Source organism: Plecotus auritus (genome assembly GCF_963455305.1).
Source record: "Plecotus auritus genome assembly, chromosome: 4".
Taxonomy (NCBI): Eukaryota; Metazoa; Chordata; class Mammalia; order Chiroptera; family Vespertilionidae; genus Plecotus; species Plecotus auritus.
Genome location: NC_137775.1, coordinates 138910119 through 138935707, shown reverse-complemented (window position 1 = coordinate 138935707; position 25589 = coordinate 138910119). Strand labels below are relative to the sequence as shown.

The window sequence follows — 25589 nt, the reverse complement described above, 5'->3', positions numbered from 1 at the left end:
AAGTTTTGCTCATTACCTGTTTTTGTATGGCCCACAAGAAAAGAATGTTTGGGTTTTTTTTAAATGTTTAAAAAACTCAAAATAATAATAATATGTGATGATGTGAAAATTATATAAAATTCAAATTTCAATATCCACAAATTAGGATTTATTTGGTACTCATTATTTTATACATTGCCTCTGACTGTTTTAGTGCTTCAATGGCAGAGTAGAGTAGCTGTGACATAGACTGTTTAGCCCACAAAGCCTAAAATATTTACAATCTGGCCCTTTACAGAAACAGTTTCCTAATTGAAGACTGTCAATTTCCTGAAGTAGTGGCCATATCTAAACACAACTTTAATACTCCCACAATGCCTACAGCAATGTCTTCAACAAAGTGGATGCCCACAAAATGATCATAAAATAGAAAATTTCAGATTTTCCCTAGCCAATAATGTCATTGTGCACAAATGACCCTGGTTATATCTTTATCAGAGTAAATTAGTTGTTGTTTCTCCACTCAATTATTTCCATTAGTCAGACAGAGTGTGTATGTTCACATATAGTAAGTCCTGCACAAAAACATTTTAATAAACTCTCATAGCAACACTCTCCTAAGAATAGTGACTCACTCAGCTACATTCATCACACTTATCTTAAGTGAGCCTTCATATGTGAAAATCACTGTGTTACCAATAGAAACATGATAACTTCGTACAAATTAAGATTCATGACCAGGTCCATGACTATAAACAATGTGACAAATCAAGTCAGTAAATGGTGTTTTCTTCAATCTCTCTCAAGCCATCTGAGTGAAGACTGAGTAAGGTGAGCTAGATTACAGCAGTGCTTAACCCCACTGAATATGCTTCTGTGACATAAAAAAGCACCACATCTCACACCATAACCTAAACACTCAGACTCTTACCCCACATCACCAGTACACATTATGTCATCCCATTCCTGGTTGCCAGGGCAATGCACTCGATGCCTGTCATATCTGAGTTAAGTGGGAGAACACACAGGCAAAGTTTCTTTTTCTAAGTGATTCTCCTGATTCATCAAGTTCCAAGTTTTGGCGTTAATCCATTTAATTGCCCTAATAGTTTCCACCAGGCCCCCTTCACTTCCTTATTCCTTAGACTGTAAATCATAGGGTTCAGCATGGGTGTCAAAACGGCATAGAAGAGAGAGATCAACTTCTCCTGAAGGCCAGAGGGGCCAGAATGGGGCTGGATGTAAATGAAAATGGCCATGCCATAGCACAAGACAACCACTGTGAGGTGAGAGGCACAGGTGTGGAAGGCTTTCTTTCTTCCCTCTGTGGACCTGATCTTTAGGATGGTGGAGATGATCTTGACATAGGACAAGAGAACCAGGCAGAATGGTGACATCAGCAGGACAATGCTAGAAACCATGATTGCAATCTCATTGGAGGAGGTGTCCACACAGGCCAGTCTGACCACAGCTAGGAGTTCACAGGATATGTGATCAATAAACTTGTTGGAGCGCATGGGCAGCTGAAAGGTGATGGCAGTCTGCATGAGAGAGTTGACAGAGCCACTGACCCAGGATGTGATGGCCAACCTAGTACAGAGCCCTCCATGCATGATGACCAGGTAGCGCAGGGGGTCACACACAGCCACATAGCGGTCATAGGCCATCACTGCCAGTAGAACAAACTCAATCCCACCCAATCCCAGGGAGAAAAATAACTGGGCTGCACAGCTCACAAGTGGGATCACTTTATGTTCTGCAAGAAAATGAACCAACATCTGAGGAATGATGGTTGTGGCATAAGAGACATCAACAAGGGAGAGGTTGGTGAGAAAGAAATACATGGGTGTGTGGAGTCGGCTGTCCAGTCTGATCAGAAGAACAATGAGGAAGTTCCCCAGCACTGTCACCATGTATGTGATGGAGAACAGGACAAAGAGAGAGACCTGAGTGTCCCAGTCACTGGACAGGCCCAGAAGAATAAACTCTTTCACCCACGTCTGGTTTTCTGTTCCCATTAAAAAGTGCGAGGATTATTAATCTGCAGAGAAAGTCAGAAAAAACAAGCTGTTGAATCAAAGAACCATAAGAATGACTTTTTAGCAATACAAACTTTATACAAGTGGCCAGCCTTAGCCAGATGTTTCAGATTCTTCATTGGCCATCCAACAGGCTATGTTCCAATATGTATTGTATCTTTTCCACATCAGAGACAGGCCAATGCCTTGATAAGGACATGATATGGTCTCAGGGAGACCCAGCTAAAGCCTAGAGATAATGCAGTGCAACTTTCAGAGCTCTATATCTTCACCAACTTACCTCAGATTCTAGGGCAAGAAGAGCTTGATAGGTGACAATGATAAACAATTATAAAATCCCTGATTAGAAAGTTTTTTTCTTTTGTTTTTATTCCTCACTCAAGGATATTTTTCCATTGATTTTTAGAGAGAGTGGATGAGAGAGGGAAAGACAGAGAAAAACATCGATGTGAGAGAAACACACCAATTGGTTGCCTCCTGCACACGCCCTGACCAGGGAAGGAGCCTGCAACCAAGGTAAGAAACTTTGATAAGAATCAAACCTGGGACCCTTTGCTCCACAGGCTGACACTCTATCCAGTGAGCCAAACAGGCTAGGGAGGAAATTTTTTTTAAAAATATACCTTAAATATATTAACTAGACCTATCATAATAAAATGGATAAATGTGTTATAAAAGGTAAGATTGAAAAGGGGCAAGTCCTTGTGAAAAGATCTGGAATCAAGGAACCTAGCTTTGAAACCTGTTTTTATATAGCAGATATGTGATTTTGGTTTAGTGAGAAATCTTTATATATGAAACAGGATAATATTTTACAACTCACAAGTACATTTATGCTCAAATGTAGAAAACTATGAGGAAAGTTCTTGTGAATTGTTACTGGTAGAAGTACACAGTAGGATGAGTATTAACATTAACATGATCTCTGCTTTGGGGTAGATAAGGTAGCAAATGTGATTTTTCTCAGATATTTTCCACAAATTTAGACATAAATGAAGTGGGAGACCATCTTTAATGAATTTGTGGGCTTAGGAATGGATGGCTGCTTTGAGGGCTTTGGTTCTTTTGGTGTTTTTGATAGCTTTGATCTCTTCATCCTTTTGTGGGATGAAATGGGAAAGAAGATTGTAATTGTATCTTGTTCTGTTTATCTTTATCTTTTTGAGTAATCCTACTTATATTTACCATTTGTAAATGGGCTCAAAAGAAAGCAAAGAAGACTCGGTACAAGAGAGTAAGAAAAAGCAAATGTTTAATGACTCTTCTTCATTGTCTAAGGCAGAGAAGAGAGTATGAATTAATGAAAATGTACATTAAAATGAAGTTTCCCTTTTGTTTTCTTTTTCTCAAGAAATGCTTTTCAGTAGCTCTAATGTGTTATAATAATAATTTGAACATTAAACAGAAATAGCTTAAATTTTAAAATACATTTGAGAAGCACCAACTCAATTTTATTTCTTCATGCTTGCCTATTCACTAACTTTCCTTTTCTTGCAAAATACAAAATAAGGGAAAGGAGGAAATAAATACAGCAGGAATGGTTGAGGGAAGTATAGAGCTGCTTTTCTCATTCTAGAATCCATATAGAGGTCAGTTTAGGGTCTCTGAGTAGAAAGGGTAAGATTGTCTATGTTTAACTCTCATACCTCTTAAAGAACAAAAAAAAAGAAAGTCGTTCCAGAAATGCCTTTCCTATTCATGATTAGATACATAAATTTTTACAAACTTCTTTTCTAATATCTTCCTCAAAAACTGATCTATCAACAATTCCCCCTTTCCTGCTGTATCATGATAATTCCATCACTGCCCCTCCCTTTGCTTTTCTTCAATCATGATCCGTCTGAGAAAACATCTGCTTGCCTTGAAACCAGTGTTGAACAACCACCACAGTTAAGAGTTAGCTCTTCCTCCAATTTAAGTTTGTGTTCTCTGCTCAATATTTGTTACAACTCTGGCTACTTCATCTTTTTGCCAGGTACCTAATGCTCCTTTAATAGACAATCAAATCTGAGAAAAGATGTCGATAAGATGGCCAAATAGGAGACTCCTGACTTTCCTTCCTACGTAGAGATCAACTCCTCTGAGAGAAATCCAGAAACTAGTAGAGAGACTTCTAAACTTTAAATACCCACATCAGAACAGGTAGAAGAAGCTGAGACACATTTTTGCCATAAACCCCATCACTCGCACCATGAATTACAATTGGGAGGAAACCCATAACTCCCAGTTTCTCACTGAGAATCTATGGGATAAGGCCACACATCCAGCAACCTCCTTGATATTAGCCTTGGCAATGATTCTCTTTTTCTATTGACACCAAAAGCGAAAATAAATAAGTGGAACTACATCCAACTAAAAAAGCTTCCACATATCAAAGGAAATAACAAAATGAAAAGGCAGCCTAGGGACTGAGAGAAAATATTTGCAACCATATATCTCACAAAGGGTTAATATTCAAGATACATATGTACCCACTTCAGCAGCACATATACAAAATATATAAAGATGTATACAATTCTATAGGAAAGACAATAACCAATTAAAAATTGATAAAGGTCCTGAATAGACATTTTCCCAAAGAAAACATACAAATGGCCAACAGGCATATGAAAAGATATCTTAACAACACTAATCATCAGGGAAATGCAAACCAAAACCACAATGAGATATCACCTCATACCTGTAAGGATGGCTATTATCCAAAAAAAAAAAAAAAAAAAAAAAAAAATCTATATATATAAAAGCCTAAGTGACGAAATGACCAGAATGACCAGTCACTATGATGCGCACTGACCACCAGGGGGCAGACACTCAATGCAGGAGCTGCCCCCTGGTAGTCAGTTTGCTCCCACAGTGGGAGTACAGCTCAGCTGACAGAACCGTCCCAACAGCCCATTCCCTCAGTAGTCCTGCAGGTCCAATCTTGGGAGAATGGGCCAGGCACCAATGGACCAGTGCCTCCTACACGGTCCCAACAGTGCCACCAGCCTCCTGGAAGTTGGCCTCCAGCACCACAGCTGCTTCCCCTCCCTAGACGCTCCACTAGGAAGAAAGGATATAAAAGCAGCGCCAGGTAGCTCCTGACAACCTGCGCGAATGTCAGCGGGATGGATCCAGGTCCTGGGCCAGCAAGGGTGTCCCACTGCCTGCCTAGAGGGCTGATCGCATCCAGGCTCCACATCCCCTTGGGGACCCTTCCTGTGCATGAATTCATGCACGGGGCCTCTAATAAAAGATAAAAGGGAACTCTAGTACACTGTTGGTAGGAATGTAAATTGCTATAGCCACTATGGAAAACAGGATGGAGTTTCTTAAAAAAAAAAAAAACAATAGAACTACCATTTGATCTAACAATCCCACTTCTGATACACACCTAAAAGAAATGAAACCAGTATCTTGGAGAGATATCTGCCCTCCCATGCTCATTGCAGCACTATTCACAACTGTCAAGACATGGAGACAAATAAGTATCTGTCAGAGGATGACCGGATAAAGAGACTGTGTTGTATAAACATACAATGGAATCTTTTTCAGATTTAAAAGAGAAGCAATCCTGCCATTTGCAACAACATGATGAAGCTGGAGGTTAGCATGCTAAGTGAAATAAGCCAGACACAGAAAGAAAAGAAAAAAACACACTGCAAGATCTCACTTATATGTGGAATCTAAAATAGCAAATACAGAGAATCAGAGTAGAAAAGTGGTTACTAAGGACAGGGAGGTGGAGGAAATGAGAAGATGCTGGTCAAAGAGACAAAGTTGTGGTTATTAAGGATGGATAAGTTTAGAGAGGTAACAGCACGATGATTTTTCTATATAATGAAAGTGTAGTATGCAAATTGTCCCCTCGACTGGGAGTTGTCTAGGAGTTTGATCAGGGGGCAAGACCAGCCACATGAAGGGAGGGAGGCCCTGGTGGCAGCTGGCAGCCACTAAGGACCCTATCAGAGTACAAATTTCGTGCACTGGACCTCTAGTCTTTAATAATACTGTATTTAATACTGGAAATGTGCTAGAGAGTTTATTTTAGGTGCTTATCACAAAAAAAGGTAACTATGTGAGAGAACAATATGTTAATTATTAATTACCTTGACTGTAGTAATCATTTCACTAAATATATATATGTATATATGTGTATGTGTGTGTGTATATATATATATACATATACATATATATTCATGTTGTATGCCTTAAATAAATGCAATTTATTTATTTATTTATTTTTAATATATTTTATTGATATTTTACAGAGAGGAAAGGAGAGGGATAGAAAGCTAGAAACATCGATGAGAGAGAAACATCGATCAGCTGCCTCCTGCACACCTCCCACTGGGGTTGTGCCCGCAACCAAGGTACATGCCCTTGACCGGAATCGAACCCGGGACCCTTCAGTCCACAGGCCGACGCTCTATCCACTAAGCCAAACCGGTTTCGGCAATGCAATTTATTTTTTAAATAATTAATAATTAAACAACAAATTCTACTTTACATTCTTTGGGCCATATCTTGCTAATACTCAGCAAACCTCAAGCTACTACTCTCTATATATGTTTTGAACTTTCTTTGTCTACTCAAAAGTAAACAATCCATGCTGTCTGCTCAGAACATTGTATTGAACAGTGATATACTCCTGTGGTTCATCTCCTGAGACATGAACACCATGAAAAAATAAATTCCTCATGCTTGTGGTTTATGAATTGTGGTGGATGTAGAGTAATTACTGTGACCATAACTAATAAAACACAATATGTGATATAATAAGATAGGTACCATTGAAATAGTTCATGACAAAATTATCTCCTTTAAGCACTCTCACTAATGCCTAAAACCTATTACTTTTATGTTGAACATTGTCCTTTTTGTGAAATTATTTAAAAGGAAATAATTACAAATGGAAATTTTAAAATGTAAAGTACCTAATCTTGTTATGAACTAGTATATCAGGAAAATGAGGTATGGATTGCAAAGACCAACTTTTTTTTTTAATATATTACTTTTGTTAGACATTAGATAAAAGTACCTCCACCTGCCTTCTCCTGGTATCTAGTAATTACTAGTTATAGCAAATATCAGCACTAAAATGTTTTATGTCTATGACAAAAAAATAAAACAGAAATAGTCATATTTCGCAAAAAAAAAAAAAAAAAAACATACACACCACTTTTTACACCTACTTACAAGTTGGATTTTAATCAATCATTCTGATCATTTTTTAAATAAAGCAGGTTTGTTCATCAGTTCTGTGAAAACTGTTATTATTTTTTGTATTAGAAAAATTTGTGTAAACTGTAACAAGTTAAATGTTATTTTTCAACCTATTATACCTCCATTAATTCACCCACAACTATTTTTCCTTTGTTTTAATTCCCTACTATCTGATAACATCTTCAGATGAAAATATATGTCACCTGAACAAGAAGATGAAAAATGAAAAATTCAGACAACCATGCAAGCTGATATTAGAAGTAGTCTTTATCTGGGAAAGAAGACAGGGATAAAATTTGGCATATTCCTGCCTTCCTTTTTGAGAGTCTGTCTTCTGTCCCTTCGTCTACGAGCCAAATAGTTTCATGCCATTTCTTAATTCTCTAAACCAGTGGTCAGCAAACCGCGGCTCGCGAGCCACAGGAGGCTCTTTGGCCCCTTGAGTGTGGCTCTTCCACAAAATACCATGGCCTGGGCAAGTCTATTTTGAAGAAGTGGCATTAGAAGAAGTTTAAGTTTAAAAAATTTGGCTCTCAAAAGAGCCAAATTTCAATCGTAGTACTGCTGATATTTGGCTCTGTTGACTAATGAGTTTGCCGACCACTGCTCTAAACCAAAGCTTGCCTCCAAGAGAAGTGGCCCTAGCTCTAGAATTGCCCCTTTCTCTCCCCATTTTAAAAAGAATATCAGGAAAGTCAAGATCTTAAGTCAAGTTAAATATATTTCTAATGATAAAGCAGGTAGTGATTTTAAAAAAAATTTATTGGGGTGACATTAGTCCAGGTAGTGATTTTTGGTAATATTTTTTGTAAACCACTGGCATTTTGAAATAATGAAAATAAGTTTTTCCCAACTAGTCTATTACAATTTACTTAAACTCTGACCAGTTAATCTCCCAGACAGGAACCCCTTCCCTGCGTAGCTCCCTGCAGCTCTGCAGTATGCCAGAGATGAGAGGGTATTAATAAGCCCCAAGTAACCATATGGCTTCTCAACCTAAAGCATCCTTTCAGCCTTCTACCACAGCCTCCCCATACTCCTGCTCTAACATTATTGGTAAGGACTTGAAGAATTATGAGCAACTGCTCATCAAGGGGGGAAAAAAGAGTAACCTGATCTGAACCATAGAAAAGTAACCAACTATAACAGAACTTTTCATATGTTGGTGTACACAGACAGATAGGATCATTACTTGTGGTTCTCTGGAGATGACTTCAGATCCTTCTGTTTACATTTGTTAATCATTTTAAAATTTCTTTTAGTTTCCCTTGCTACTCCATGGACCAACACTCAAAAATATTCAATTAAACTTTGCCAAGAAGGAAGTATCCTGGACTGACATGTTAGTACATTTTTCAACATTCAGCGCCACATTTTATTATCTCATGCTGGGGAGTGTATTATACATATAAGACAATATTTTCTACTTCATAAATTACTTCTCTCCTCTCCACCACATTAGGAATAGAGATGTATCGATTTGAAGACTCAAGAGATATGCACACTGCAGAAGAATTCTTCCCCTTCTAGAATTATATTATATTTCAGAATTTTAATCTTTTTACTATACTATTCATGCCAATTTAGAGTTCATAAATAGACAAAACATTATATCAGCCTTGAAAATCCAACCTGAAACACAATGAGGCTTGAAGGTGAGCTCTGTTCCCAAAAGCTTTTCCTCCCTGAAAATCTGTTTGTGTGTCATCTTTTGCAACACTCCATGAGTCTTAATGACATTGGCCAAGCTTTTAACAAGAACTCCACAGCACTCTCAGTCACACCTGCTCAAAACCTTGGGAAATCTTTTTCATTCAACCTCTATCATTCAACAAGTTATATCAACTCTTACTCTGAAACAGCTGTCACATGGATCTTTCCTTTCCATTACTAATACTGCTGACTTCTATTATTTTAGCATTTTGTGCCTAAGTGACTTTTAAAACATGATGGGCATCATCTTACTCAGACTGACTGTCAGAAACTATGTAGATAGGGTCCAGAAAACTGTTTTTATAAAACTTTTAGGTGTTTCTGATAAAACACTTTGCAGGTGTTTCAGATAGAATACAATTTGAAAACCACTGAAACAATTCCTTTTGTAGACCACTGTTGAATGCTTTCATTACACTGCTTCATTGTACCATTACCCACTTCACAAAGGTTTGATCTAAAGTCTCCAATGACTTTAGGAGGATCCAAGATGGCGGCATAGGTAAACACCTAAACTGCTGCCTCGCACAACAATTTCAAAACTACAACTAAAAGACAAAACGTCTATCACCCCGAACCACGGGAAAGCTGGCTGAGTGGAAGTTCTACAAATAGAAGGAAAGAGAAAAGAGCATTGAGACGTGCACAAGTGCTGAAAAGCTGAGGTACGGAGGTGCGCAAATCGGGCTGGCGGTGGGCGACTGGAAGCGCTGCCTTTTTCAACCCAAAGGGGACAAGCTCCCCATTACTCCGAACTCCAGTTTTTTGGGATACGCGGGGGACCCAAACTCCTACGGGGAGAACCTGGACTGTCTGCCATCGGGTCAGAAAGTGAGGGTGGCTTGCTTGCAGGGCTGCGTGCAGGAATAATTTTTTACTGCACTGGGGCATGGGACGCGGGGACGAGGTCGGAGATGCAGAACCGGCTAACTGGCAGCCATCGCGGTTTGCCACACCCTAGCCTAGTGATGCCCTGAGACCCCGCCCCTCACAACCTACAAACCCACTCAAGCTCTAAGCAGCGGCTTTAGCATATGAATGGCCTGCCCTATCGTAGCTTAACCTAGCAAACTTGCAGTCCGGGTCAGACAGCTCCAAAACCTCCAAACCCCAAGCAAAGAGGAGAAAACTGTAGTTCTTGCTGTAGCTCCTGCTGGGTGGCCTCAGACAGTAGCTGACCTGCACCCCATTGGAGATCCAGAAGCCAGTGTACCTAGTGGTCAGTGTGAGACACCAGATTTCAACTACTCACATCCATAAGTGACACATTCAAGAGGCAGACTCAGTGAGCACCAAAGCCCCACTGAAACAAGTACTGCCCCATAAGCGTGTCTCCAGCGCAGCTGTTCTTCCATTATAGACACAGCGGGTCCTCACAGCCAAATGGCCTGGAGGTCAATTCCTCCCAGTGTACCAACAGCAATCAAGGCTTAACTACACCAAGACTTTGCACTCAGCCCAGAAAGGGGTGTACCAAGAGCGTCCACCGCAGGTGATTGCGGAGGCTGAGCTACTGGCCCCTATAAGTCACCTACCACAAAAAGCCACTCCATCGCCGAAACCGGTTTGGCTCAGTGGATGGAGCATCGGCCTGCGGACTGAAGGGTCCCGGGTTCGATTCCGGTCAAGGGCATGTACCTTGGTTGCGGGCACATCCCCAGTGGGAGGTGTGCAGGAGGCAGCTGATTGATGTTTCTCTCTCATCGATGTTTCTAACTCTCTATCCCTCTCTCTTCCTCTCTGTAAAAAATCAATAAAATATATATATTTTTTTAAAAAAAAAAAAGCTACTCCATCAACACAGGGAAGCAGCAAAATGTGGAGACAAAGAAACATGTCATGAATGAAAGAAATGGAGGAAAGCAAACTACTGTACGACACAGAGTTCAGGACCACAGTTATAAGGTTACTCAAGAATCTTCTAAAAACTGCTGAGGAACTTAATGAGACCTTTAAGGATCTTAATGAGAATGCCAAAAAAAATGGAAAAGGACCAGTCAGAAATTAAGCATACACTGTCTAAAATAAAGAATATACAGAAACTCAACTGTAGATCAACATACCCCAAGAATCAAACCAAAGATCTGAAATATGAGGAAACAAAAAACACCCAACCAGAAAAACAAAAAGAAAAAAGAATCCAAAAATTTGAAGATAGTGTAAGGAGCACTGGGACAACTTTAAGCGTACCAACATCCGAATTTTTGGGGTGCCAGAAGAAGAGAGAGAGCAAAATATTGAAAACCTATTAGAAGAAATAATGACAGAAAACTTTCCCTACCTGGTGAAAGAAATAGACTTACAAGTCCAGGAAGTGCACAGAATCCCAAACAAAAGGAATCCAAAGAGGACCACACCAAGACACATCATAATTAAAATGCCAAGGGCAGAAGACAAAGAGAAAATCTTGAAAGTGACAAGAGAAAAACGGTTAGTTACCTACAAGGGAGTACCCATACGACTGTCAGCTGATTTCTCGGCAGAAACTATGCAGGCCAGAAGGGAGTGGCAAGAAATATTCAAAGTGATGAACAGCAAGAACCTACAACCGAGATTACTCTACCCAGCAAAGCTATCATTCAGAATTGAAGGTCAGATAAAGAGCTTCACAGACAAGAAAAAGCTAAAGGAGTTCATCACCACCAAACCAGGATTACATGAAATGCTGAAGGGTATTCTTTAAGAAGAGGAAGAAGAAGAAAAAGGTAAAGATAAAAATTATGAACAACAAAATGACATCAAATACATACCTACCAACAAGTGAATCTAAAAATCAAGTGAATAAAAAATCTGAAGAACAGAATAACTGGTGAATATAATAAAATCAGGGACATAGAAAGGGAGTGGACTGACAATTCTCAGGGGGAAGGGGGTGTGAGGGGTGCGGGAAGAGATTGGATAAAAATCTTACACCTATGAATGAAGACAGTGGCGGGGGGTAAGGGCATGGGGTGGGGTGGGGAATCAGGTGGAGGGGAGCTATGGGGGAGAAAGAGGAACACCTGTAATAATCTGAACAATAAAGATTTATTAAAAAATAAATAAATAAATAATAAAAGAACGAAAAAAAAAAAATAAAGTCTCCAATGACTTTAATGCCAAACCTCAACTAATTCAGAGTGAAGAGTTTAAAAGTTAACCACAATCTAAGTTTTTCCCTGCTTCTCTCCCATATGAGTCCCACCCATCCTACAATTCCTATTGTTTCCCAAACAGGAAATGCTCTTTCTTCTGTCCAGGGGGGTCATTTCATAGGTGTCTACCTAGAAATTGAATTAGTTCTTTTAAGAATCATTTGTGACAGACACACTAATATATACAATCAATGCATAGTTTGAAAAAAATTTCTAAGTATAACAAATTAATATTTTATAGGCAGTATGCATATAATTTGGGTAGGCAATGTCCAGAAAAGTGTTTTGACATAAAATACCTTGACCTAAAAGCATTATTTGCAGTTGTTATAGTATTTAGTTAAAGATTAGTTAACATACAATGGACGCCATTTTATTTTGTCTGTTAACAGACATTAAAAAAGTAATTTGGCTTCTTCTAGACTTCATTTAAGTTATAAAGTTAGAAAAAACATTGCTTCCATTATAAACAAGAACATATCAGATAATCTATAAAATCATAACAATTCTTGAAATCATCAAAGAGCTGAGGTTGCAGGAAAATGAGCTGAAAGGAAATCTTAATAAAGATAAGTATATCCATAGAGACATGAGTCTGAGCACTGCCTTACCTGAGCCAGAATATGGGAGAAAAATGGTGCCATGATACAAGCCCATAAAAATTGTTTTATAAAACTGTTAAAGGCTCAGTTTGGGAGTGCTATATGTATACAATGGCTAAGAGCCAAAGAAAAGAAACAAGTTCATATCTATTTTCAAGTTTTCTTCACAGACTTAGAAAAGTTCTCACAAGAATGCTTGAAGGGGGGTGGAAAACCAGACAAAGCCTCCTTCATGGTGAAGGTCTAGTGAGAGCAGCCACAGTCTCTGTGTAAGCAGGAAGCATGCTCCCATCACCAAGACTGTCTCCCTTGAGAAACAAAAGCCTGAAGCCCCTGGGGAAGGACAGCAAACCCTGTTCCCCTCAGAGATAGATGAGGACTCATTGCTAGAGGAAGAGAATTTTAAAAAATATTCTAGCCCTGGGATTGGATGGGAAACACTGTGCTCAGACCATGATCCATCTCCTCACACTGTGGAAGAGCAAGATCACAAAGCAAGTCCCAATACTGAGACACAGGCAGAAAGGATCTGCCTAAGACTGAGACAAAAGCAGGACAACAGAAACCACTGTTGAATACTTTCATTACACTACTTCGTTGTACCATTACCCGCTTCACAAAGGTTTAATCTAAAGTCTCCAACGACTTTAATGCCAAACCTCAACTAACGCAGAGTGAAGAGTTTAAAAGTCAACCGCAATCTTTTTTATTTTCAACCGCAACCTTTTTCCATGTTTCTCCCTGATGTGAATCCCCCAACCTACAATTCCTATTGTTTCCCAAACAGGAAATGCTCTTTCTTCTGCCTAGGAAGGCATCACAGAGGTGTATCACTAGAAATTTAATTAGTTCTCTTAATAATCATTTGTGACAGGCACGAGGCCATTCTCTATCACAAGGCCAGAAGGAATTGAAGAACAAGGAATAGCAGTTAGCCACGGGGGATAGGCAGCGTGTAGGAAGACATGAAGTCCCACAGGGAGAGCTTAAAAGTAAGGGTGGAACAGCAACACTGGGAAAACTTTCCAACCACTGAACTTCCACCCCACTCACAAGTAATGCTATGGAACTTGTTGGTACCCTGATGATAACCACAGCAACAACAAAACTCAAACCATGACTGATTGATTCCCACAGTCTCTCCCAGCACACAGGACTATAAGACAAACAGATGTGCCAATTTCAGTTCATAATACTATTTATCAGAGCCTTTTATCCTATACACAAAATATACTGGTTTCAATCCAAATTAAATGCCAAAGGAAAAGGCAAGAAAAATTACAATGTCATTAAACAAAGAAATTAAGAGAGCCAGATATACTTGGGTATAGAAACTATCACACGGGGGTTTAAAATAACTTTCATAAATAAGTTAAAGGATCTAGTGGAAAAGATGGACGGTATTATAATTGAGCAACTTCAATGGAGAATTCAACAGCATATGGAGAGATTATATGGACATGCTCAATATAAGGAGCACAGTAACAGAAATAAAGATCACTTATGAGTACACTCAACAGACCCAGAAAACAATCAGTGAGTATAAAATAAGTCAATAAAAGTTAGCAAAACTAAAGCACACAGAGGAAAAAGACTAATGATAAAAAGAGGAAAAAGCCTCCCAGAGCTGTTAGACAATATGAAACCATCTAATATACATGAAATTAAAAACACACACACACACAGAAAGAAAATGGAGACAAAAGGAGTTCAAGAAATATTTGAAGAGATAATGGCTGAAAATATAGTCAAAGAAATTAAAGCACAAATCAAATAAATTCAGCCAAATAAGATAACATACAAAAACAACTAGATACATCATATTCTAATTGTCTAAAAGGCAAAAATAACATAAAAGTCTTGAAGGCAGCCTGTGATAAAAAGATACACAATAAAAGAACAAAGATCTCAATCATAACAGACTTCTCAGAAACTATGCAAACCAGGAGACAATGGAGTGACATCTTTAAAGCCTTGAGGAGAAACTATCCACTAAGAATTCCATATGAGAATATGAAAGTGGCTATGAGAATGAAGGAGAAATAAAGACATTTTTACACAAACAAAAACTGACTGAATACATTTACAGCAGACTTAAGTTATAAGAAATGTTAATGGAAGTTCTTCAGAGCTTCTTGAAAATATAATTCCCCTTACAAGGCAAGAAATGTAAAAAATGGGACTACAATATTGTCTCACACCAGGAAGGTAGGAAGCTGTTGAAGATTACTAAGGGTCATGTGGAAAAATTAAGTGGCCAATTTGAATAGGTTCTGTGGTAGGCTAAGTAATGACCCCCAAAAGATGTCTATGCCTAGGTCCCAGAAACTGTGAATATGCTGCTTTATAAGTTAAAAGAAACTTGCAGAAGTATTTAAATTAATGGTGTGTTTTTTTAAGGGAGACCATCCTGGATAATCTTAGCAGTCCTGATGTAATCACAAGATTCCTTTTATTAGAGCAGTATGAAAAGACCAATGTCGTCAGAAAGAGATGTGAAATTGGTGGTGGAGGATCAGATTCAGAGAGAGACTTCCTGTGCTGCTGACCTTGAGGCAGCTAAAGAATGGAAGAAGGGAAAATAAGCAGTGAAGGCAAAGGGATTATGAAATGAGTAACGGAGAAAAGTCACAAACATTTTAACCAGTAGGATAAATGAGGATACACATATTTTCTTCCTTGAAGTATCATGTGTATATTTGTATTTTTTACCAATTTTCTTCTTTCATCCCTTTCCCCCACATTTAATATAGCATGTGTTCATGGTGGAGAGTTTCATGGTTTATTTCACAAGTTACAGAACATTCAGAGAGAATCATGACATTTTAGAGGAGATATGGAGTCCACAGAATTCCATTATGGGAGAAGATGAAGTATTCCTCTGAAATTTCTTTTAAATCACATGACTTCTGTTTCCCCATTGCTACTTCTTTAGTTCGAATTTTTCTAATGTCTTATGAGTAACCATTGACCAGCCTCCTAGCTGGTCTCATTGGCTCCAATTTTTCTTCCTCTGGCTCATCTGCCAGGATGATAATTCAAAAATGTGAATCTGGTCATGCCATACTCCAGCTTAAAAATGTTTGCTGGCCTTCTGTTGTGATTAAAGGTAAGAGATTTTTTGCATTAGGTGTGATTTGTGATCTGACCATTCTTTAGCTGCCTGCTTCATCCCCACTACTTCCTTCATCTTTTCTGCATTGCAAGAGTAGATTCAGGGCATTATTGAACTCTCACACTCTCTCCCAGCTCAGCACCTTTCACAGGTCAGACTTTACTCAGGTTGCTGTTATCTAGGTAACTTGCTCTCACTTTCCTGGTCTCCACCTGGACCACTTCTGGTCCTTTCATTCAGGAAGACTTCTGCAATCACCACTGAAAGTTTTCTCCCTTTGTGAAACAACACTGCATTTTAACTGCTTCCTTGTTTTTCATCTCACTGTTCAGTTCTATCACTATGAGAACTGTATGATATTAACTACTGTACCTCAAGAACCATTTATTCTTACAGACATACAGGAGTCTCTCCTATAACATTTACCAAATTTACACCAAAGGAAATGTAGCCAAAGAAATCACTAGCATTAACTTCTTTGGGATGCTTGCCTATATTGCAACATTTAGGCTTGGATTATTTTAAGGTAAAATTAAAATACCAAATGGGCTCCAGATTAAATGAGCCTTCAACTCTACTTGAACACTGAAAGACTGTATTAATGTGCTCTCAAATGGAAGAAATGTACACCAACTAACTCAGTGGTTCTCAACCTTTCTAATGCCACAACCCTTTAATACAGTTCCTCATGTTGTGGTGACCCCCAACCATAAAATTATTTTCGTTGCTACTTCATAACTGTAATTTTGCTACAGTTAATGAATCGTAATGTAAATATCTGTGTTTTCCGATGGTCTTAGGCGACCCTGCTAGCGGTTCTCAACCGCTGCTATAGAGCCTAAGACCATTGGAAAACACAGATATTTACATTACGATTCATTAACTGTAGCAAAATTACAGTTATGAAGTAGCAACGAAAATAATTTTATGGTTGGGGGTCACCACAACATAAGGAACTGTATTAAAGGGTCGCGGCATTAGAAAGGTTGAGAACCACTGAACTAACTGAAAGAAGAGACCACTGGAAGATAGGGCTTTGAGACTTCTTCAAGGGAGGGGGAGGGCAAAGATGAGCTACTGTCACATTCTTTCTCCTTTTTCTCCTTCCTAATCCTGTGTTCAGATATTTCTTCCCCCTCTTTTACCTTATCTAACTCAGGCTTTTCTCCATTCTCAGACTATTCCAGCTCAGTGCTGTGTGCAGAGAAGGGATGGGAGAAGGTTCAATATGGAGATGAAAAGGTGATGTGAGCACAGACAACTGAACTATCCTGATTCCCAAAACCATCTTAAAGTTGTCTTACCTTTCCTTGCCTTTGGCTAAGGAATCTTTCCTTTCTTAGATAACTATGTACTTTACAGTTTATACATGATTTCATATTTTATGTGCTTATTCTTTCCTAAAGTATCAGAACAAGAGGTAATAAACTTTTCAGCCAATGAACAGCTTTAAGAATTAAGTAATACCACTTATAATGCAGTAAAATCCCTCTCAAAGTGTTTATATACTCAAGCACTGCCTAAAACATAACTTTCCCTTGGCCCATAATAGCCCCTTTATTTAGATTCCTTATTATTCCTTAATACCTTCAGTTGATGCTTCTCGACTGAGTTACCTCCAACACTCAAATACATTATGTCCACATGAAGTAGATACAGCACAAAAACATCTAATCAGCCTTGATAGCAACACTCTTCTCTGAACAGTGACTCACGCAATTACTGGATGTAGTTACATATACCACACCTTTTTAAAAATAAAATGTGAAAATGATGTGTTCCCAATGGAAACATGATAACCTCCTACAAAATGTGGATGAATAAGAACCAGTGATTGAAACTGAGATCCATGAATAGGTCCATGACTATAAACAATGTGACAAATCAAAACAGTAAAGGATAATTTTTTTATTTCAATTACTCTGAGATTATAGAAAAGGAGATTTTGAAGTTCTATTATATCTGTCCTTAACTCCCTGAACATGCTGCTGTGACATTAAAAGACTTTTACATTAAACCTAAACACTCAGTATCCTACCTCACATCAGCAGTATACATTATGTCATCCCCTTCTTGGTTGACAGGGCAATGTAGTTGATGCCTGTCATATCTGAGTTAAGTGGAAAACACACAGGCAAAGTTTCTTTTTCTAAGTGATTCTCCTGATTCATCAAGTTCCAAGTTTTGGCGTTAATCCATTTAATTGCCCTAATAGTTTCCACCAGGCCCCCTTCACTTCCTTATTCCTTAGACTGTAAATCATAGGGTTCAGCATGGGTGTCAAAACGGCATAGAAGAGAGAGATCAACTTCTCCTGAAGGCCAGAGGGGCCAGAATGGGGCTGGATGTAAATGAAAATGGCCATGCCATAGCACAAGACAACCACTGTGAGGTGAGAGGCACAGGTGTGGAAGGCTTTCTTTCTTCCCTCTGTGGACCTGATCTTTAGGATGGTGGAGATGATCTTGACATAGGACAAGAGAACCAGGCAGAATGGTGACATCAGCAGGACAATGCTAGAAACCATGATTGCAATCTCATTGGAGGAGGTGTCCACACAGGCCAGTCTGACCACAGCTAGGAGTTCACAGGATATGTGATCAATAAACTTGTTGGAGCACATGGGCAGCTGAAAAGTGATGGCAGTCTGCATGAGAGAGTTGACAGAGCCACTGACCCAGGATGTGATGGCCAACCTAGTACAGAGCCCTCCATGCATGATGACCAGGTAGCGCAGGGGGTCACACACAGCCACATAGCGGTCATAGGCCATCACTGCCAGTAGAACAAACTCAATCCCACCCAATCCCAGGGAGAAAAATAACTGGGCTGCACAGCTCACAAGTGGGATCACTTTATGTTCTGCAAGAAAATGAACCAACATCTGAGGAATGATGGTTGTGGCATAAGAGACATCAACAAGGGAGAGGTTGGTGAGAAAGAAATACATGGGTGTGTGGAGTCGGCTGTCCAGTCTGATCAGAAGAACAATGAGGAAGTTCCCCAGCACTGTCACCATGTATGTGATGGAGAACAGGACAAAGAGAGAGACCTGTGTGTCCCAGTCACTGGACAGGCCCAGAAGAATAAACTCTTTCACCCACGTCTGGTTTTCTGTTCCCATTAAAAAGTGCGAGGATTATTAATCTGCAGAGAAAGTCAGAAAAAACAAGCTGTTGAATCAAAGAACCATAAGAATAACTTTTTAACAACACAAACTTTATACAAGTGGCAAGACTTAGCCAGATGCTTGATTCTTAATTGGCCATCACTAAAGGCTTTGTCCCGATATTCCTTGTATCTTTTCTGCTTCAGAGATAGGCCAATGCCTTGATACGGACATGCTGTGGCCGCAGGGAGACCCAGCTAAAGCCTGGAGATAATGCAGTGCAACTTTCAGAGCTCTACATCTTCACCAACTTACCTCAGCTTTAAGGTAAGGAGAGGTTGGTAGGTGACAATGGTATGTAAAATGATAAACAATGAAGAAAACCCCAGGTGGAAAGTTATAAAAGCTACCTTAAATATGTCAACTAGACCCACTGTGATGATGTGGGTAAAGCTGTTACAAAAGGAAATATTGGAAAGAGGCTGGGCTTAGGAAAAGATTTGGAGTCAGAAAGCCTAGGTTTGAAATATGATTTTATTTAACAGTGATGTGATTCTGGTTTAGGGACAAACTTTTATATATAACACAGGACATTTTATAACTTACACGTATATTTAAGCTCAAATGTAGGCAATGTTGGAGAAAGTACTTTGTGAGCTGTATTGGTGGTAGTACCATTAGTAGTATCATGACTTCTGCCTTGGGGTACATAAGATAGCAAAAGTGATTTTCCCATGCAGTCCCTCCAGAAATTCAGACCTAAATATTATTGTATACAATCCTTAAAAGAACTGAGAGTTTAGGAATGGTTGGGTCACTTTGAGGACCTAGTGACCATTGTCTTTTTTATGATGACCTTTGTTCTGTTCAGACTCAGTGGCATATGGTGTGGTAGGGGATTGTAATTGTATTTTGTTCTTTTTATTTGTCTCTTCCCAACTTGTTGCTATTAGGAATCTATCTTCACTTGAAATGGGCTCAAAACAGAGAAAATGAGAGTATGAGTAGCTGACTTTCTATTTACAAGAGAGGAAGGTAAGCACATCTTTAAGGCCTTGTCTTCATTGTCCACACCAGAGAAGGAGGCATGAATTCATGGAGATGTACACTGGAACAGAGTTGCACTTGTGGTGTATTTTGTCCTGGAAGTGCTTTTCCAATAGAACTATATATAATATCAATTTTGAACATTAAACAGAAACTGTTTACATTTTTTAATTTTATAGGACCGATTTATGTTTATTTTTCTCTATGCCTACCTATTGCTAACTTTCCTTTTCTTGCAGTGTACAAAATAATGAAGAAAGGGAGATAATGTTGGTAAGAGGAATGGAGGCCAGAAACAGAGCTGTTTGTTTCATTTCAAAACCCAAGGACCAGGCTGAGGTCTCTGAGCAGAAAGGTGAAGACTGTCTGCACTTCAACACTCTTATCTAATAAAGGACCAAAAAAAAAAAAAAAGTAGTTCAAGAAATGCCCATCTCTTCTTTCATGAGTCAGACACATACATTTTTAGAAAACTGTTTTCAAATTTCCTCCCCCAAGTCTGATCTCCCCATGCAACAGCCCCTCCTGTTCTGCTCTATCATGACCCTAACCACCACCCCTTACATAGTTTTTTCTCAATCATGGGAAGAATGACAAGACATATACTTTACTCAAAGAAGAGATTTGAATTTAATTCTAGAACATCAAGAAAATATTTAATTTTAAAAATCTTTTAGCTGTTGTTGCATATATAGCATATCTGCAGCAGAAAGCAGACATTTTTCTTTTTCAAAATTTAAAAACGTTATAGATTTATTTTTCAATTACAACTTATTTTCAATATTACTGTTTACTTTCCTATTAATTTGGCAAACATCTATAAAGGACTATCTTTGCTAGATGCTACTGTTTTATGGTGAATATTATACCTCCCTGTGCTTGAAGACCTGACCCATTCAAAGAAGAAATGACACAAAACAGATTGTCATTACTACATCATTTGCTACACATGCAAGTTGCCTGGAGAATATGCCAGCCGATGACTCACTGTGCTCCTCTTACACACCCTGCACATCTCTCCATGACAGCCTTTGTCTCACTACCAGGAGTGACAGTGTCACATCTTAATGCAATTGTGAGCTTCAGAGCCTAACAGTTTCTGTTTTGCATCCAATCTCTTCTGCTTCCTTGGACCTAAAGCAAGTCATTTTAGAAATAATACTTGTTATTTCTTTAAATCAAGTTAAATAGATTTCTAATGGTAAATTCTCAGTTGGTGACTTTTGGCAAAATGTTTAAATATCTGGTATTTTGGAGTCATGGAAATGGGACATGTCCCAACTAGTCTATCACAATTTCCTGAAACTGACTAGTTAATCTCCCACACAGGAGCCCCTCCCATGCCTAGAACCCTACATCTCTGCCATATGCCTGAAAGGAAAGGGTATTAATAGCCCCAAGTAACAATATGGCTTCTTAACACCTTCCCCATACTCCTACTCTAACACTATTGATAAGGCCTTGAAGAACTATGAGCAACTGTTCATCAAGAAAGATGAGAGGATTTTTTTAAGATGGTGGTGTAGGTAAACACCTGTATTCGCCACCTCCCACAACCACATCAAAATTACAACTAAAATACAGGACAACCATCATCCAGAACTGCTGGAAAGCAGGTTGAATGGAAGTCCTACAATTAGAAAAGTAAAGAAGAGGGGACCTCCCTAGTCAGAAGGCTGACTGCAGCCATTTCCGTTTGCTCCACACTGGTGATTCCCTAAGACCCCATCTCATTCAATTTACAACCCCTCCCAAGCTGTGTGCAGTGGCTTTTGCATATGAATGGCCTCTCCTTGCTCAGGGTAAATCTCTCAAACAAATTGCAGCTGGGTCAGAGAGCCCCAAACCTATCAATAAAAGGCCCAAGACCCAGCACCAGCACCAACCAACCTGCCTTGTTTCATAGCTGGGCCTCATCTAGGCACTTTCAAACCTGATACAAAGAGAAAGAATCTGCAGATCTCTCTATAGCTCCTGCTGGGTGGCCCCAGGCAGTGGCTAACTTTGCATCTCTCTGGAGACCCAGTGTACCCAGTGGTCAGTGTCAGACCATACCAGATTACAACTCTACACATCCATAAGGGACCCACTCAAGGGGCAGACTCAGTAAGTACCAAAGCCCCACTGAAGCAAGTACTGCTCCACAGGGATGTCTCCTGCACAGCAGCTCTCCCACTATAGTCACAACTGGTCCTCACAGTCAATTGCTTGGAGATCAATTCCTCCCAGTGACACCAATAGCAATCAAGTCTCAACTACAACAAAACTGTGCTCACAACCCACAAAGGGGTGCACCTAGAGTGTCCAACTCAAGTGATTGGGGAGGCTGAGCCACTGGGACCTATAGAACACCTACTATACAAAGCCACTCTGCCAACTCAAGGAGACATAGCAGCTCTACCCAATACATAGAAACAAACACAGGGAAGCAGCCAAAATGCGGAGACAAAGAAACATGTCACAAATGGAAGAAAGCAAACTACTGGATATAGAGTTCAAAGCCATGGTTATAACATTACTCAAGAATCTTCTAGAATCCTTCAAAAAAAGGGAAAAGGACCAGTAAGAAATTAAGCATACACTGACTGAAATTAAGAATAATATACAGGGATTTGACAATAGAGTAGAGGATTCTGAGAATCAAATCAATGATTTGAAATATGAGGAAGCAAAAAACACTCAACCCAGACCAAGAGAAAAAAGAATTCAAAAATATGAAGGTAGTGTAAGGAGCCTCTAAGACAACTTCAAGCATACCAATATTCACATTACGGGGGTCCCAGAAGAAGGGAGAGAACAAGATATTGAAAACCTATTTGAAGAAATAATGACAGAAAACTTCCCTTACTGGTGAAAGAAATAGACTTACAAGACCAGGAAGCACGGAGAGTCCTAAACAAGAGGAACCCAAAGAGGACCACACCAAGACACATCATAATTAAAATGCCAAAGCCTAAAATCAAAGAGAGAATCTTAAAAGCAGCAAGAGAAAAGCAGTTAGTTACCTATATGGGAATGCCCAAATGACTGTCAGCTGATTTCTCAACAGAAACTATGCAGGCCAGAAGGGAGTGGCAAGAAATGTTCAAAGTGATGAATACCAAGGACTGATAACCAAAATTACTCTACCCAGCAAAGCTATAATTTAGAATTGAAGGTCAGATAAAGAGCTTCACAGATAAGAAAAAGCTAAAGGAGTTCATCACCACCAAACCAGTATTATATGAAATGTTGAAGTGTATTCTTAAAGAAGAGGAAGAAGAAAAAGATAAAAAATATGAACAACAAAATGGCAACAAATACATACCTATCAACAATTGAATCTAAAAATCAAAATAAATGAATAAGAAATCTAAGTAACGGAATAAACTGGTGAATAAAATTGAATCAGGGGCATGGAAATGGAACAGATTGATGATTCTCAGAGGGAAAGGGTTGGCGTGGGAAGAGATTAAACAAAGATCTTATATGCATATATGCATTACCTATTGACATAGACAATGGGGCAGTGAAGGCCTGGGGCAGGGTGGGAATTGGGTGGAAGAGGGCAATGGGGGGAAAAAAGAGGAAAATCTATAATAATCTCAACAATAAAGATTGAAATAATCATAATTTTTTTAAAAAGATGAGAAACCTGACCCATATATAAAAATCAAATGAACACTGACAGAACTTTTCATATGTTGGTGCCACACAGACAGGGTGATTACTTATAGTTCTCTGGAGATACCTTCAAATACTGTTGTTCACATTTTTAAATCAGTTTTTAATTACATTTAGTTTCCATTGCTACAGACCAATACTCCAAAATACTCATTTAAACTTTGCAAGGATAGAAGTATTCAGAACTTAACACATTGGTATATTTTCCATTTGCAACATTCATTGCCACATTTTATTTTTCTAACCTTGTTGGTGTATTATATTTTAAAACTAAAGTATTGTCATTTCTATTGGCTGGCTGCTTTAATAAAATATCTTCTCCTTCTCCCCATACATTAGAAAGAAAGAAGTATTAATTTGAAAAGCCTCAGGAGGTGTGCACATTATAGAAGGATTCCTCTATAATTCCTCAGCATCTCAACTTCCAGAGTTATATTAATTTACTAGAGGCCTGATGCATGAAAATTCGTGCAAGAGTAGGCCTTCCTTCCCACATCTGCTGGCACTGGCTTCCTTCCGGCACCCAGATCCCGGCTTCCCTCCAGCTGCCAGCAGGCACCTGGGACCGGGCTTCACTCCACTCCGACTTTGTCCAGAAGGATGTCTGGAATGATGCCCAGAAGGACATCTGGTCTAATTAGCATATTACCCTTTTATTATTATAGATATTATAATCCTTTCCACTACTTATACCAATTCTAAGAGTCTATGGATGGACAAAATCTTGGATCAGCCTTTAAAATCCAATCTGAAACCATTAAACATATTTTCTCTTGTTCATTATAGAGATGATGCCTTACAGAGAAAAGCATGTTGAGTATCATCTTTCGTAACACTCCATCAAGTCTTAATTATATTTGGTCTTCTTGTTGGAGTCCTCTACAATCTTAGCAGAGACACACAGAAGTCCTGAACACAGGATCAGAGTATATAAACATAAATTTCAAAACCTAAAGATGTTTTATTTAATACTGGTCAAATAAAGCAGAACCATACCTTTACACAGTTGAGTTGACAATAAAAACAGAACTTTCAAATAGGGACAGATTAATCTGACCTCTGGCTGAACAACTAGAGATGACATGTCCCGGGCTCCTTGACACCTAGGCTAAGACCTCACTGGGACTACCTGACATTGTGAGGGACACTACTGGGAGAAAGTTCACTGGTGCCCCATACTTGGCTCAAACAGAACCCTAATGAGGTGTAGCAGTGGCTAAATTAGCAATGTGGGCTGACAGATTCCCCCCAGGAGCTCTACACATCAGAGTGTTAATTGCTGTCACCACTCCCAATTCATTATGCTGCCCTCTTCTCCCTCAGTAAGCTATTTTCTCCATCCTCCTCAAACTACAGCAATCCACTGAAGGCTAAGGTCATTCTAAAAAGTCCTGGAAGCAATTTTTCTGAGGTTTTTAGGATATCCTCCTAGAGACCAAACCTGACATTTATCCCTCATGCCCTTATTCTAATGAGCATGCATCCAAACCTGGTGAAAACCCAATTATCCCCTTCAGCTCCAGAGTACCCTTACCTCTCCTTTTGGATTCAAGAGACTTGTTTTCACACCTCTGAGATATGTGCAAAGGAGTTGTATGCATGCATATAAGTCTAACCAATGGACACAGACACCAGAGGGGTGAGGGCATGAGTGGGGGGCGGTGGTGAGGGGGGGGTAAGAACATATATGTAATACCTTAATCAATAAAGAAAAAAAAGGGCGCTGTGAGCACTGCAAGTGTTGATGGGCATCTGAATACATTTTTTCATGGTACTACTTAAGTTCCAAAATTAATAGCAATGAATAGAAAGATTTAAGATTCCAAATAAGATCTACGAGAATACCTTCTTATGACCTCCAAAGGAAAAAAAGAAAAAGAAGATTCAAAATTCTCAATACAGAGAATTAACCTTCCATACTTCTTCAAGTTTTTAATATTTATAAGAAGATTCAATGTAATTTTGACAGAATGCTTTCACATT

General features: G+C 39.1%; 2 protein-coding genes across 2 annotated transcripts; both read right to left on the bottom strand.

The window, feature by feature from the left end:
* Window positions 1-1043: 1043 nt before the first annotated feature.
* Window positions 1044-1997, bottom strand: LOC308247208 (olfactory receptor-like protein OLF3; the record flags this gene model as incomplete). Its single annotated transcript, XM_080665986.1, has 1 exon — window positions 1044-1997. One exon carries the CDS (start codon window positions 1995-1997, stop codon window positions 1044-1046), a length of 954 nt encoding a protein of 317 aa, XP_080522112.1.
* A 15960-nt stretch (window positions 1998-17957) lies between these two features.
* On the bottom strand, window positions 17958-18911 carry LOC308246390 (olfactory receptor-like protein OLF3; the record flags this gene model as incomplete). The annotated part of the gene is made up of 1 exon (XM_080664579.1): window positions 17958-18911. One exon carries the CDS (start codon window positions 18909-18911, stop codon window positions 17958-17960), a length of 954 nt encoding a protein of 317 aa, XP_080520705.1.
* Between the last annotated feature and the right edge of the window lie 6678 nt (window positions 18912-25589).